Source organism: Ceratotherium simum, chromosome X (genome assembly GCF_057802395.1).
Source record: "Ceratotherium simum simum isolate JZ-2026a chromosome X, ASM5780239v1, whole genome shotgun sequence".
Classification (NCBI taxonomy): Eukaryota; Metazoa; Chordata; class Mammalia; order Perissodactyla; family Rhinocerotidae; genus Ceratotherium; species Ceratotherium simum.
The window spans coordinates 75,844,339-75,858,133 of NC_141940.1; the positions used below are offsets into that span (position 1 = coordinate 75,844,339).

A 13,795-nucleotide genomic window follows, 5' to 3' on the forward strand; every position below is an offset into this window, starting at 1 on the left:
GGCTTTGAAGATGCAGGAAGGGGGCTATGAGCCAAAGGATGTGGATAGCTTCTAGAAGCTGGAAAAGGCAAGAAAATGGATTCTCCCCTAGAGCTTCCAGAAAGGAACACAGCCCTTCTGACAACTTGATTTTGGCCTAGTGAGGTCCATTTCTCACTTCCAGAACTGTAAGATAATACATTTGTGTTGTTTTAAGTCATCAAGTTTGTGGTAATTTATTACAACAGCAATAGGACACTAGTACAGGTGGGTTAGCCATTGTTACTCTATTTATAACTCCCTTCAGTTCTGGCTTTTCTTGGCTTTCTTCACAGGGCAATGTAATCTAAACACTTCTCTAAAATCAGCATGGATCCTTTTGCTCATGTACACAGTATTCTCCTGCCCCTAGCTACTCTTAATCTCAAAGCAGCTGCTTGTAAGAGTAACCCCAGTTCTCCTACAATGGACAATGGACAAGAGGCCTCTTAGATAAGCTGCAAGACAATTTATAACATCCTCTTCTTAGGTTTTCCACTTACACATGGAAAATCATGTGCTTAATCAATGGCCTCTTCAATGAGCTGGGTCACAAAAACCATGAGGTATGATAGTCTGAGGTCCTATTCAGGAAAAAGTGAACTCCTAATTACAGCCTCCCTTTCTTTGGCTGGGGGCTCTGAGCTTAACATAGAGACCCTAGAGTAGGAATCAACCCTTCAGGTCGAAGGCCCATGGGAATTAGAGCGCTAGGATCAGGAGAAATGGGAAAGGGAAGAGGAAAACAAGTTGGTCGGTCAAAGGGAGGCTGGAAAGAGAAAAAGGAAAAAGAATAAACAATCCAGCCGAATAGTAATGCGAAGTGAGAGATGGCCTCTCACAATCGATCACTCTTGGGTTCTTGCTCCAGTTTCAGAAACTTTCCACGTCAACTTCAGTGTGGCGCACCTACCCCTCGAGGCTGGGCCAGCTGGCGAGCCTGGGGCAGGCTGGGAAGGCCTTTCTGGGAGAGTAGCCGCCCTTGCTGGGTGGTGGGGAGATCGCAGGGAGGAGTCATGGGGCGTGAAACGGAAAGACTACATCTCCCAGGCCGCCACGCTTTCCAGCTGGAGTCCTAGGGCGCTGACTGCTCCCCAGTTTCCGTAGGAAAGCGCCGGGCTACCGCAGCTATTGTGCGTCGCGCTGTCGCCCTCCTCTTCCCGCTCGGGTGATTATGGAGGAAGGCTACGTTTCATTGCTGCCACTGCTTAACTCCTCCAGCGCCTAACAGAACGGCAGGCCGGCTCTCTTGGACCAGGAAGAACTCGTGGGAGCCGGAAGACTCTGGTAACAAAACCCTGGAGTGCAAGGAAGACAGTTGAAGGAGCCCGAGCGCTCCGGCTCGGCACAAGGGCTTCGCTGGGGCGGGGCAGAGGCGCTGGCTTTAAGCCGGGGGAGGGGACAGTGCAATCAGCGTTGCCCGTGGATTTCGGCAAAAGGAAACCTTCAGCTAGCTCGCCAGCGAGGAGTGAGGAGAGGCGGCTCCCACCCCCAGCGCTCACCCCCGCCTACACCCTGGGCGGGCCGAAGTGTCACGTTTGCAATTGCTCAGGAAGGATCTGGCCGGTCTCCGGAGGCGAGCCCGGCTGCGGTTTCTGCTGCCTGTCAGGGGAGGCGATGCCTAGGGGGCATGCTGCTTGCTAGGCAGCACCCCGCCGGGATCCGACTGCGTTAGCTCTCCTTGTCACCTGAAGCAATCGCCGGGCCTCCCGTTTCCGGTACAGACCAGCCAGCTCTCCCCAGGAGTCTCATCGGAACAGGTACCTGTCCTCCAAAGGGAGGGAGGCTAGGAGTTTCCTAAGCGGGTCCTGCACGCAATCTATGCCATCTACGCCCCCTAATTTGCCACTGATGCTCTTGGTCTTTGTGTCTTTCTCTCTCCTTCCACTCTCCGCCGTCAGAACCATGGGACATCCCCCGCTGGAGTTCAGCGACTGCTACCTGGACAGCCCCGATTTCCGTGAGAGGCTCAAGTGTTATGAACAGGAGCTGGAGAGGACCAATAAATTCATCAAAGATGTGATCAAAGATGGCAACGCGCTTATCAGCGCAATGAGAAGTAAGTGGAAGGCTTCGATGAACTGTTTCCCTGAGCCAGTGGCTCTGGCCTTTAAACTTTTCCATACTGCAGGGGGAAGGAAGGATTCAGGGTGATTCCCAGCCCAGGTCTCTGAGGTGAATGGGTTTCCGGACACTTCGGAAGTGGGGTCAGTAGAAGTGGAAGGTGGTGGCTACAACTAGAACTTTGGGCCTTTCCCTTTAGTGGCCTTGATCTTTTTTTTGAGGAAGATCAGCCCTGAGCTAACATCCGTTGCCAATCCTCCTCTTTTTGCTGAGGAAGATTGGCCCTGGGCTAACATCCGTGCCCATCCTCCTCTACTTTATATGTGGAACGCCTGCCACAGCATGACTTGATAAGTGCTGTGTAGGTCCGCGCCCAGGATCCAAACCTACAAATCCCTGGCCACTGAAGCAGAGTGCAGAAACTTTAACCACTGCAGGCAGGCCCCATAGCCTTGATCTTTTTTTTCTTTTTTTCTTTTGTTTTTGTGAGGAGATCAGCCGTGTGCTAACATCTGCCAATCCTCCTCTTTTTTTGCTGAGGAAGACTGGCCCTGGGCTAACATCCATGCCCATCTTCCTCCACTTTACATGGGACTCCACCACAGCATGGCTTGCCAAGCTGTGCGTTGGTGCGCTCCCGGGATGCCGGCAGGCGAACCCTGGGCGGCCGCAGCGGAGCGTGCGCACTTAACTGCTTGCGCCACCGGGCGGGCCCCCAGCCTTGATCCTTTAATACAGGATGTGTATCTGTGCCAGGGACCCTCTTGCTCTGCAACTGTCTTTACTCGGCAGATTGTTGTTCTGAAGGGACAATCTGCCTGTGCCGTTGGACATGCTTAGCACCCATGTCTTGGGCAAGGGGATATCTAAGCTGACCAAGGAACTGCTGCAGCACCTCCTAAATAATTGACAATTAAGGCCAGCAGTTATGGTTTTGTCCTGGCCTCTGGTTGCTACAGATAAGTGTGGGGGCAGTAAAAAATTCTCCATGGCAAGTTATTTTCTAAGGAAAGCACCTTTGCCTCACTGATTTTTTCCTTTAAGTTACTGAGCTATGGTTGTGGTCAAGGTTAGTCTAAGCTCAGTGTTATTGGATGGCCTCACATGCCACTGAATTCTGCTTAAGGGTGGAACAAAGACCTGCCTAGTCCCTGGCACAAGGAGCTCAGCCCCCAGGGGGCGAATTATAGGGCTAGGATTGGGAGCCACCGGGCTGAAGGAACCTCATCTAGCTTGGCATTCCCAGGGGTCACAGCTGACAGCTGTACGACCCTCCCCCTGCTTCCCTACTGTGTGTGGAGTTTTTATTTCTGCTAGTTGGCAGAAGGCTTGGAGTAAGAGAAAGAATAATAAACATCTTCAACAAGAGTGCAGGCAAGCCAACCCTTTGTGCCAAATATATACTTAGAAAAATGGAGGATAGTGATTGGGTGGAGTGATAATTTTTTCTCTTCTTGACTGAAAGATAATTGTGAAAAATAAAGTAAAATTCACTGGCAAATATGTCCTGTATACTTATAACTTTGTTCAGAATGGATTTATCCCAAAAATACTGTGGGTAGGTCCAGTGTGGGGACCTTCTTAAGGCAGATGCAGCCAGTCAAGAGCAGGGAGAAATGCTTGGGAGTGGCAGTGCAACGGTAACTGCTATCAGCTGGTGTTTGTTCTGCAGCTCTTCTGATTTGCCCCTTGGAGCCTGTGCTTTCCCTGCACATGTTGTCTGTCCACTTTGAGCAGAATATATAGATTGTCCAAGTTCCTGCTGGTCATTTGATTGAGTTTGATCATTTAATGGTTTGTCTTATTGTGGCCTGAACAAGAATAAACTCTTGGCAGCACCTTAAAGATGGGGTATTTGAATTGCTGATCCTTAGAGACTTATAGGCCAGGATTTGGAGTGTGTTGCCACTTAATAGAGTTCATTGAGAGGTTAAAGATATGCAGGTTGTGCCACAAAAGTAGTTAGAAGGGTGAAGGTTCACTCAAAGGAAAAGGGGGAATGTTTGGATTTTCTTTTTATTTACTTATTACAGTAAATCGCTTGGTGCAGTATCTACAGTCAAATGAAGCTCATCATAAGCCCTGGGAAGGGAGTGGCTTTGTGAAGTGTATTATGTGTTTGTGCTAAAAAATGACCAGCTAAGGCACATCAGAGAGGTTAAGATTCTTTTTTGTTTTTCTTAAGCGTTTTGGAGTGAAGGTAACCTGCTGAGAGACCAGTGCATTTGTTTTTTAATTTTTTTTTGCTGGGAAAGATTTCTAACATCTGTTACCAATCTTCCTCTCTTTTCTTCCCCTCTCCCCTCCCCAAAGCCCCAGTACATAGTTGTATATTCTAGTTGTAAGTCCTTCTAGTTCTTCTATGTGAGCTGCCGCCACAGCATGGCTACTGACAGACGAGTGGTGTGGCTCCGCGCCTGGGAACTGAACCCGGGCTGCTGAAGTGGAGCATGAACTTTAGCTGCTATGCCATCAGGGTTGGCTCTAAGATTCTTAAGAAAAATAAACAGTTAAATAAAAAATTTGAGGAAGGGCAAAAGTTTTGTAAGCTAGGGGCAAGTAGTGGTTTTTATTCTTTCCTTTTCTGAGACTGAAAGTGGTAAGAATCAACAATTATGCAGGCCTCAACCTTTGCATATGGGCAAAAGATCCGAGAGATACTTTGGCCCGGAAGGGCTTCTTTATATTTATGGTGGTTTTTCTGTTTCTAAGTATACATAGAAAGTCAAAAATATGAGAGGTAGGAAATAAAACCCAGCAGCTAACCGACACTTCATTTTTTTCCTTAATGTTGCATGATTCTAAAAACATGATTAGCTAGAGGCAAAGGTGAGATGTTTCCCACTGTCTTGACCATAGTAATGTTTATACTCCCACTCTGCTTCCTCACACTATGCTAGCTGGGTGACTTTTTGAGAGTAAGTGGGGTGGAAGCAAAACAGAGGTATGTTCTTGCTTTGTGTGTATGAAAAAGGAAACGGGAATGCTGGAATTGGACTTAGAAGACCTGGGTTACAATCTTGGCTTTACCATCTGGGGATAAGATGGCACAAATCACTTAATTCATCTGTAAAATGGGGGTAATTATACCCACCTCACAGGGTTGTTGTGAGGATCAAAGAAGTTAATGTATTATGAAAGCGCTTTGTAAATGGAAATGGCTAAACATTTTAAGTTGTTGATAATACATCTTCAAGTTAATATATCTGCTGGTGAATGTGTACTTTTCAGTAGGTTTCTGAAGAGAAATGCATAAGCAGAAGTAGTTGGAAACAGATATTTTTTGCTGTCATCTTGTTGGAAAATGTCACTCCTTACATTGGCATTTCTCGGCAATTAATTTTATATTCATGTATGTGGATTCATTTTGGCATTTGGAGTCTGGCATTGAAATTCAGGAAGAATGATTGATATCTTTTTATTTAACTTATTAAATTGACCATCAAATCAAAAGGCTAGTGTTTCTAGGAACCAATGAAACTTGGTGCATCATGCTACAAAAACCAGCTGCAGTTTTTGTTAAAGATGTTAACCTAGGTGGAACTTGATTTCTAAATTTACCCTGCTTGTGTCTGATTTTGTACAGAGCTCTAGATAAGGTTTTAGTCACAACTGTGTGTGATGATTGGTTCATTAAATGTAGGACTTATTTCAATATTTCAATTTACTTAGATCTGTGCTCAGAGGTAACTGATGTTATGAATGATATTCAACATGTCTCCCTTGGGGAAGAAGTTGATTCCCTCCTTTTAAATGTGATCTATTTATAATTGTTAGAGTAAAAGATGAGGATTATAACTTAAACTAATGGAAAATAAAAACACCATCACTCTGAAAGTTGAATATATTGCCCACTTTTCTGTTTGTCCTTTGTTTTTATGTTGGCAGTTTTGGTCTCTGATGTTTTTTGAATATTTTCTAAGCGCTCAGGCTAGGTATTATTCAGAACAAGTGATGTGGCCCTTACTTATATCCCAACGCAACATGATACACCTAATAAGTGTTATATGTAGTTCAGTGAACACATACCATTCATTCAGTAAATACTTGTGCACAAACTGTATTCAAGCCATTGTTCTCAGGGCTGTCACAGATGTAAGAGTGAGTCACAGATGGATCCTGCCCCCAAGGAGTTCCCAGACTAGTATGGGAGACAAGACGTTGATCACTATCATTAAGGTAGTAGGTATGGATCAGAGCCTGAAGAGTGGACAGGTGGATACTATGATACATGACATTAGAGGAAGAGCTCATTGCCTGGTGGGAGGATAAGGAAAAGCAAAGGAGGAAGTAGCATTGGAATTGGACAGAATTAATAACACTAATCGCTTGTTTAGCTGTTTCCATGTGCCAGGCATTAAAATATTGTAACAGCCTTATGAGGTAAGGATTATTATTCTGATTTTATAGATGAGAAAATTGAAGTTCATAGGTGCTAAGTAACTTTCTCAGCTAATAAGGGCAAGGGTCTGAATTAGAACCCAGACCTGACTCTAAAGGCCCTGCTTATTTTACTGCATTGCACTGTATTCAGGACAGGGCATTTCATATAGTGGGAATACACAGAGAATGTGAAGGGACAGCAAATAAGTCATCTGGAATATAGGGTACAGGAAGGGAGGTTTGAGAGATGAGGTTGGAATGGAAGGTAGAGGCCTTGACTGTGCGGGACCTAAGTATTTCAGTCTTTTCTTTATAGGCAGAGTATTCAAAATGTTTTTGGTAGGAGAGAGGCATGATTTGAGTTGTGTTTTAGGAAGATTCATCTGAGAGTGATGTGTAACATGTTAACAATTCCACACAAATATTTGTGACTTTTCAGCAGTTAGTTGGAAGCTTTAAATTTTCTTTGATATAGCTCAGGGTCAGCAAACCTTTTCTGTCAAGGGCCATATTTTAGGCTTTGAGATCCATGCAGTTTCTGTGGCAATTACTTAACTGCCGTTGTTGCGAGAAAGCAGCCATACATAATATGTACATGAAATGAGAGTGGCTGTGTTATAATAAAACTTTATTTATTGACATTGAAATGTGAATTTCACGTAATTTTCACATGTCATGAAATATTATTCTTTCGTTGAATTTTTTCAACAGTTTATAAAAACCATTCTCAGCTCAGCCAGGAGAGAGGGGGCATACAGAAATAGGTGGTGGGCTGGATTTGTCTCACTGGTTGTAGTTAGCAGTTAACCTAAAACTAGTTAACCTGAAAAACCTAAATGAATTTTTATTGGTAAGGTGGTGAATATAGCTATTGGTAAAACATAATGCCACATGTCACATTTTCCGTCAACTAGTTTTACTTTGGTGTGTGGTTAATTATGCCTGCTCTAGATTCGGGGATCGTAACCTCAAATGCTGTCAGAGGCCAAGGAGAAAACAGAAAAGTAGAAGCTGTTGGAAGTGGGTTAATAGGGCTGGAGTGATTGGGGTAAAATACAGCACCCTTACCTTATTCAAAAGGCCTTTACTTTTTTTTTCGCTTGAGGAACATTAGCCCTGAGCTAACATCTGTGCCAGTATTTCTCTATTTTGTATGTGGGTTGCTGCCACAGCATGGCTGACGAGTGGTGTAGGCCTGCACCCAGGATCCAAACCCATGAACCTGGGCTGCTAAAGTGGAGTGCGCCAAACTCAACCACCAGGCCACGGGGTCAGCCCTTCTTCCTTTTTTTTTTGTTTTTTTAAATGTGCCAGCTAAATAACATATATTCACAGCCTAGATTCAGTCAGGCTGCAACTCCTGAGCTAGATGATCTAGCTTTATTGGTCTATGAGTCTTGGACTCTAATGGGCTAGAAAAATGGAAGGCGACTGTCTCCAGATAGAGATTTCTCTGGGGAAGCTCCACTGGACACTTTTTGCGAATGAACAGAGGTGGAATGATGGTATAATGGGAAAAAACCCTAGACATGATGTTTAGATACCTGGGTATGGTGCTGGTTCTGCTACTGATGCGATCTGTGACCTTGGTAAGTCATTTCACTGGGGCCCCAGGTCCTCAGCTTTACAAAGGTGGAGGGGGGTAGGGGATCTACAAGCTCACTTTTTTTTTTGCATTGCATATTGTACTTTAATCTTTTGCGAAAGGAATGAGTAACTTAATGATAGGATCTTATTTTATGCCTACATAAATTTTCACATGATTTTAGTGTACATGACAGTATTTAATTAAACACAAGAATTTAAACAAAAATTTTAAATAGCCTTTCAAAAACCAAGGATAACATACTTTACATATGTTTGTATATATAAAACAGATGTCAGAAAAAAGAATTATATCATGAACCCCACACATATACCTGCACAACCACACATACATAGGTTGTCTTGAACTAATGAAAATTTATGTTTTAAATGAATACAAAAGATGCATTCTGTACTAAAAAAGTACGTAAAGTTGATAAAGTAGAAATAATATAATTTGTATAGCTTTTATAACCTAGTCTTAAATTTTTAAAAAATGTCACTTTCTTGCATTCTATACTTTTAAAGACAAGAGTTTTAGAAGTTTATATTAAGGTATCTTTTTGGGGTACCTGTTCAGCTCCTGCTTTGGCAACTGGAGCAGCTATCTGATAAGTAATTGCTTTCCTGGAAAGATGGATGGATTCCATCTTTGAGGAAAATTTGATATTGAATATACTTAGTGGAGCCATCTCTAGCTTGGCACACAGAGAACATGGATGCTATTTCCAACTCTGCCACTAGCTAGCTCTATGACGTCGAGTAAGTCTTTAGTTTCGTGAGCCTGAGTTTTCCCATTTGTAAAATTAGAGGTTTGGTCATTGAGTTTTAGGGTTCTTCCTGGCTTTGTCACTCTGTTTTCTGGGCTGCCACTGTCTTACTCAAGTAGTCAAGCAACCTGAATTGATTCTGTCATTAACTTTATAGCCAATTCATCCTCACTCTGGGAGAGTGGGCAAAGGGAAATTCCAACTGATATGTCCGGCATGAGTAGATGACTTGAATCATGCTAGCCTATCTGATTATCCTTTTGATGAATGCTTCTTAAAAGGTGTCAGCCTGATGCCCTTCACTTCTGTCCTGAATAGTTCTAGAGTGAGGGAGACCAAAGCTTTTAATCCCTCTGGGATGGATGTAGTACCATGGTTTGTAGGGAGGAGTTGGTAATGTAATATATATTCTTAGTCAGCAGATATCCTGTCATAATCCCAGTGATATTTAATCAGTGCCTTGGAGCACATGGAGTTATTTTAGATATTCTCCAAAGTAACTCAGATCAATGAAATGAGTGTGTCATATGGCACTGCTGTAAGTAGACGTGAAGCAGTGTCGAATGAAAATTTGGTGGAGGTGATATTGCCGTATTCGTTGAAGGTCCTCAGAAGACCAGATTCCTAAGTAGCTGGACTGGGAGTGCTGTGGAAACTAGGGTGGAAAAGTGAACCAAGACAGCATTTCAGTGTGACCATTTGTAAGAAGATTTTTTTTTAAGGATGAGGGATGGTGTTGGGATGGGGTAGGGAAGATTATGGCTTGACCTGCTTGTTAAGAAAAGTTTTTCAATCCGAGTTAAGAGTGATAAAGGAAAATTACTTTTCAGCTTCATTTTTGTAGCCTCATTTTTAAAAGCATAGCCAAATACTTTTGTTTAATCTGACATCTGTTTCTCTAATCAGTTACTATAGAAATTTCCTAAAAGCCCATGAGTATCTGGAAAGATACATGCTTTTCCAGGGGAGTACCCTGGAAATCTTGAGCTGATTTTTTTTCTAGTGGGGTGAAGGGCACTCATGATGCTTTATTGGGCTTGCATCAAGTGCTAAAGCCTTGCACAATGTAAAGGGAATTCAGCTTAATTCAACAAGGATTTACTAAGCACCTACTATGTGTCAGGCACTATCCTGGAAATTGGGGATATAATGTTGAATAAGGCTGCTACGGGCTCTGCCTTCTTGGAGCATGAATTAAATATCTGATTACCCACTTAAATAACTTAATTACAATTGTGAGAAGAGCTATAAAGAAGAAGTTCAGGATATGATATATATTCTATCATGTGTTACAAAGTGGAGCTTTGTGGGGGAAAAAAGGAACTAGACCATGGGAATGCAACTGTCTGTAGGAAAAAACAATAAACTGAGGAGGAAGAGTTCCTAAGTCAAAGCTACCTGTTTTACCACCTTGGTAGTTAATGGCCCTGGTAATGAACAAGACACTTCAAGTGAATGGAGAGTTTCTCAGAAACAGACAGGGTGTAGTATGTGTCATGGGGTCTTCAGGGAAGACCTAAAGTACTTACTGCCTCCTTCTTCTTTTATAAGTATATTAACATGTTTTTTGGATAGGTAACACATGAACATGCTACAAAATTCAAAAGGTACAGAAGGGCAAAGGTTTTCCCTCCTCCAATGTTCTAGTTCCCCAGTTCTCCACCCTAGAGGCAACAACTGGCAACTGTTTATCCTTTAAAAAGACTTTACCCCAGTGCTTCTATCAACTTCTGCTCCCTCAGGAGTGTGTTGCATTGTAGGCAAATTCCCAGCCTGGGCAAGATTTCTTTAAGATTGTACTTGGAGGGGCCAACCTGATGGCATAGTGGTTAAGTTTGCGTGTTCTGCTTCAGTGGCCTGGGGTTCACTGGTTTGGATCCTGGGCGTGGACCTACTCACCGCTCATCAAGTCATGCTGAGGTGGTGTCCCATACAGAAGAGCTACAACTCCACAACTATGATACACAACTATGTACTGGGGCTTTGGGGAGAAGAAAGAAATAAGAGGAAGATTGGCAACAGATGTTAGCACAGGGCCAATCTTCCTCAAAAAAAAATTGATTGTACTTGGAAAGAATGGTAGATTAAAGACCTCAGAAAATAAACTCCTCCATAAAAGTAAAAAGGGAACTGGCAAAAATGGTCAAAATCAACTTTTTCAGAACTCTGGATATTAACCAAAAGACTTGCAATAATCTGAAGAGTATTTATTGATGAAAACATGTTGAACCTCTGTAGCAGCAGGGTTTGTGGCATTTTAACTTACCCTGCTTCCCATTCCCTTCTTCAGAGCTGTGGGGTAGCCTTGAAAACCAACAGCCTTGTAACCACAGTAGCTGTGGAAACCAGTAGCCTTCCAGCACCTGAGAGGGAAGACAGGGTTTGTAGACCCTCAAAAAATTGCATACCCAGTGTCTTGTCACTATTTAACCTGTCTCAAAGCTACCTAGAAAAGCCCCATTCACAGGGCTTCTTATAATTTCACCGGACTTAGAGCTAGCTCAATGGGAAAAGTTCTATTCCCAGGGTGTTTAAAATCACAGCTGCCTGAGGCTGCAATACCAGTCAGGGCAAGCAAGAGTCTGGTCAAAAACAGAAAAGAAAGAAATGGGGAATGAGATATCCAAAGGGGGCTTTGAAAAGCTCAAACATATTCCTGGGGATCTAGAAGGACATGTGCATGCCTAGGGCTGTGCATGTGCCTGGAAAAGACCTGAGAGGGCTCCAATTTCTCTCCTATGGCTGAACTTGAGGCAGAGTTGTAAACTGCCTGGCTGAGTGTTGAAGGAATGCCCCAACATGCACACAGAGCCCCTCAGCAAGAGGTGGAAGACTTAATAGTTCAAGACATTCAAAGAGATCTCTGAACAATCACTAGCTGGCCACTAAGCTAACCAAGCAGAGACTTCAGTGGCCACACCCTACAAGGAATACAGGCATTACAGAATTAGTCCAAGAAATATACTAAACAAACAAACAGCAACAATAACAAAAACAACAATAGAAACAAAACCTGGGGGTCAGGATCTGATTTCCAGAAGTATCATATTATATTGTCTAAAATGTCCAATTTTTGACAAAAAATGATCAGACATGCTAAGAAACAGGAAAGTATACATAAGACACAGGTCCATACACAAGAAAAAGTAGTCAGTAGAAACCGTCCCTGATGGGGCCTAAATGTTGGAATTTAGACAAAAAAATTTAAAACAGACAATACAAATATATTCAAAGAACTAAGGGAAACCATGTCTAAAGATTTAAAGGAAAGGACATGAGGACAATGTCTCATCAAAGAGACAATATAAAGAGATAAAAATTATAAAAAAGAACCAGATAGGAATTCTGAAGTTGAAAAGTAAAATAACTGAAATGAGAAACTCACTAGAGAGGCTTACCAGCAGATTTGAGCTAGCAGAAGAAAGAATCATAGAACTTGAAGATAAATTAATTGAGATTATCCAGTCTGAGCAAAAGAAAGAAAAAAATGAATAAAAATGAACTGAGCCCCAGAAACTGTGGGATACCATCAAATGTATCAACATATGCATAATGGGAGTCCCAGAAGGAGAAGAAAGATATAAAGGAGCAGAAAGAATATTTGAAGAACTAATGGCCAAAAACTTCCCAAATTTAAGGAACAACATTAATCCCCAAATCCAAGAAGCTCAACAAACTCCAAGTAGGACAAACTCAATGCCATCCATACCTAGATACATTATTGTCAAACTGATGAAAGAGAAATAGAGAATCTCGAAAGAAGCAAGAGAAAAACAACTCATCAGGTGAATGGGATCCTCAATAAGATGAAGAGCTGACTTCTCATCAGAAATCATGGAGACCAGAAGGCAGTAGGCTGACATAGTCAAAGTGCTGAAAAAAAGAATATCAACCAAGAATTCTATATTCATCAAAACCATTCTTAAAAACAAGAGAGAAATTAAGACATTCTCAGATAAACAAAAACAAAAACTGAGAATTTGTCACTAGCAGACCTGCCCTGCAAGAAATAATAAAGGGAGTCCTTCAGGATGAAATGAAAGAATGATGGATGGTAACTCAAATCTGCACAAAATATGAAGAGCACCAGTAAATGTAACTAGATAGGTGGATATAAAAGACAGTATAATTGTCTTTTTTAAGTAACTCTTTTCTTTCCTATCTGATTTAAATGACAACTGCATAATGCAATAGTTATAAAACTATGTTGATGAGCTTATGATATATAAAGATGCAATATGTATGACAATATAGCACAAAGGAGGGGAAGGAAACAATTATATTGGAGCAACGTTTCTGTTTGCTTTCTAAGGTAAAATTAATCTGAACTGGATTGTTTTAAGTTAAGATGGTAATTAATCCTGAGGTCAGTGACTAAGAAAATAACTAAAAATATAAAATAAAAGAAACAACCAGGGAATTAAAATAGTTCATTAGAAACAATATCTATTTAACACAAAAGAATGTAATAATGGAGGAATAGAGGAAAAAAGATAAGACATATACAAAATAAAGTAAATGGCAGACATAAATCCTACCTTATCAGTAATTATATTAAATGTGGATGAATACACACTGCAGTAGAAAGGCAGACATTGGCAAAATAGATAAATTGGTCAAAAATGGATAAATTGATTGAAATATTTGCTGTCTTTAAAAGACACATTTTGGATTCAAAGGCACAAATAGGTTGAAAGTGAAAGGACAAAATAATATACCAAGCAAACAGTAACCAAAGGCAGTTGGGGTGGCTATACTAATATCAGACAAAATATATTCTAAGATAAAATTTTTAAGACATACAAAGAAAAACATTTTATAATGCTTAGACAGTCAATATATCAAGAAGATATAAAATTATAACCATATGCTCCTAACAACAGAGCTCCCAAAATACATGAATCAAAAGTGGACAGAGCTGAAGGGAGAAATAGATAGTCAAAGATTTTAATACTCCACATTCAATAATGGATAGA

The 13,795-nt window shown here is 41.7% G+C and overlaps 1 protein-coding gene across 4 annotated transcripts in view; it reads left to right on the forward strand.

Moving 5' to 3' along the window:
• Positions 1–1,074: 1,074 nt before the first annotated feature.
• Positions 1,075–13,795, forward strand: part of OPHN1 (oligophrenin 1) — a 581,757-nt gene continuing 569,036 nt past the window's right edge. For all 4 annotated transcript variants that reach the window (XM_087427121.1, XM_004439895.3, XM_087427120.1 and 1 more), the window contains exons 1-2: positions 1,075–1,778; positions 1,920–2,077. In XM_087427121.1, coding sequence (XP_087283247.1) covers positions 1,924–2,077 — 154 coding nt within the window. In that variant the 5' untranslated portion in view covers positions 1,075–1,778; positions 1,920–1,923. The remainder of the gene's footprint in view (positions 1,779–1,919; positions 2,078–13,795) is intronic.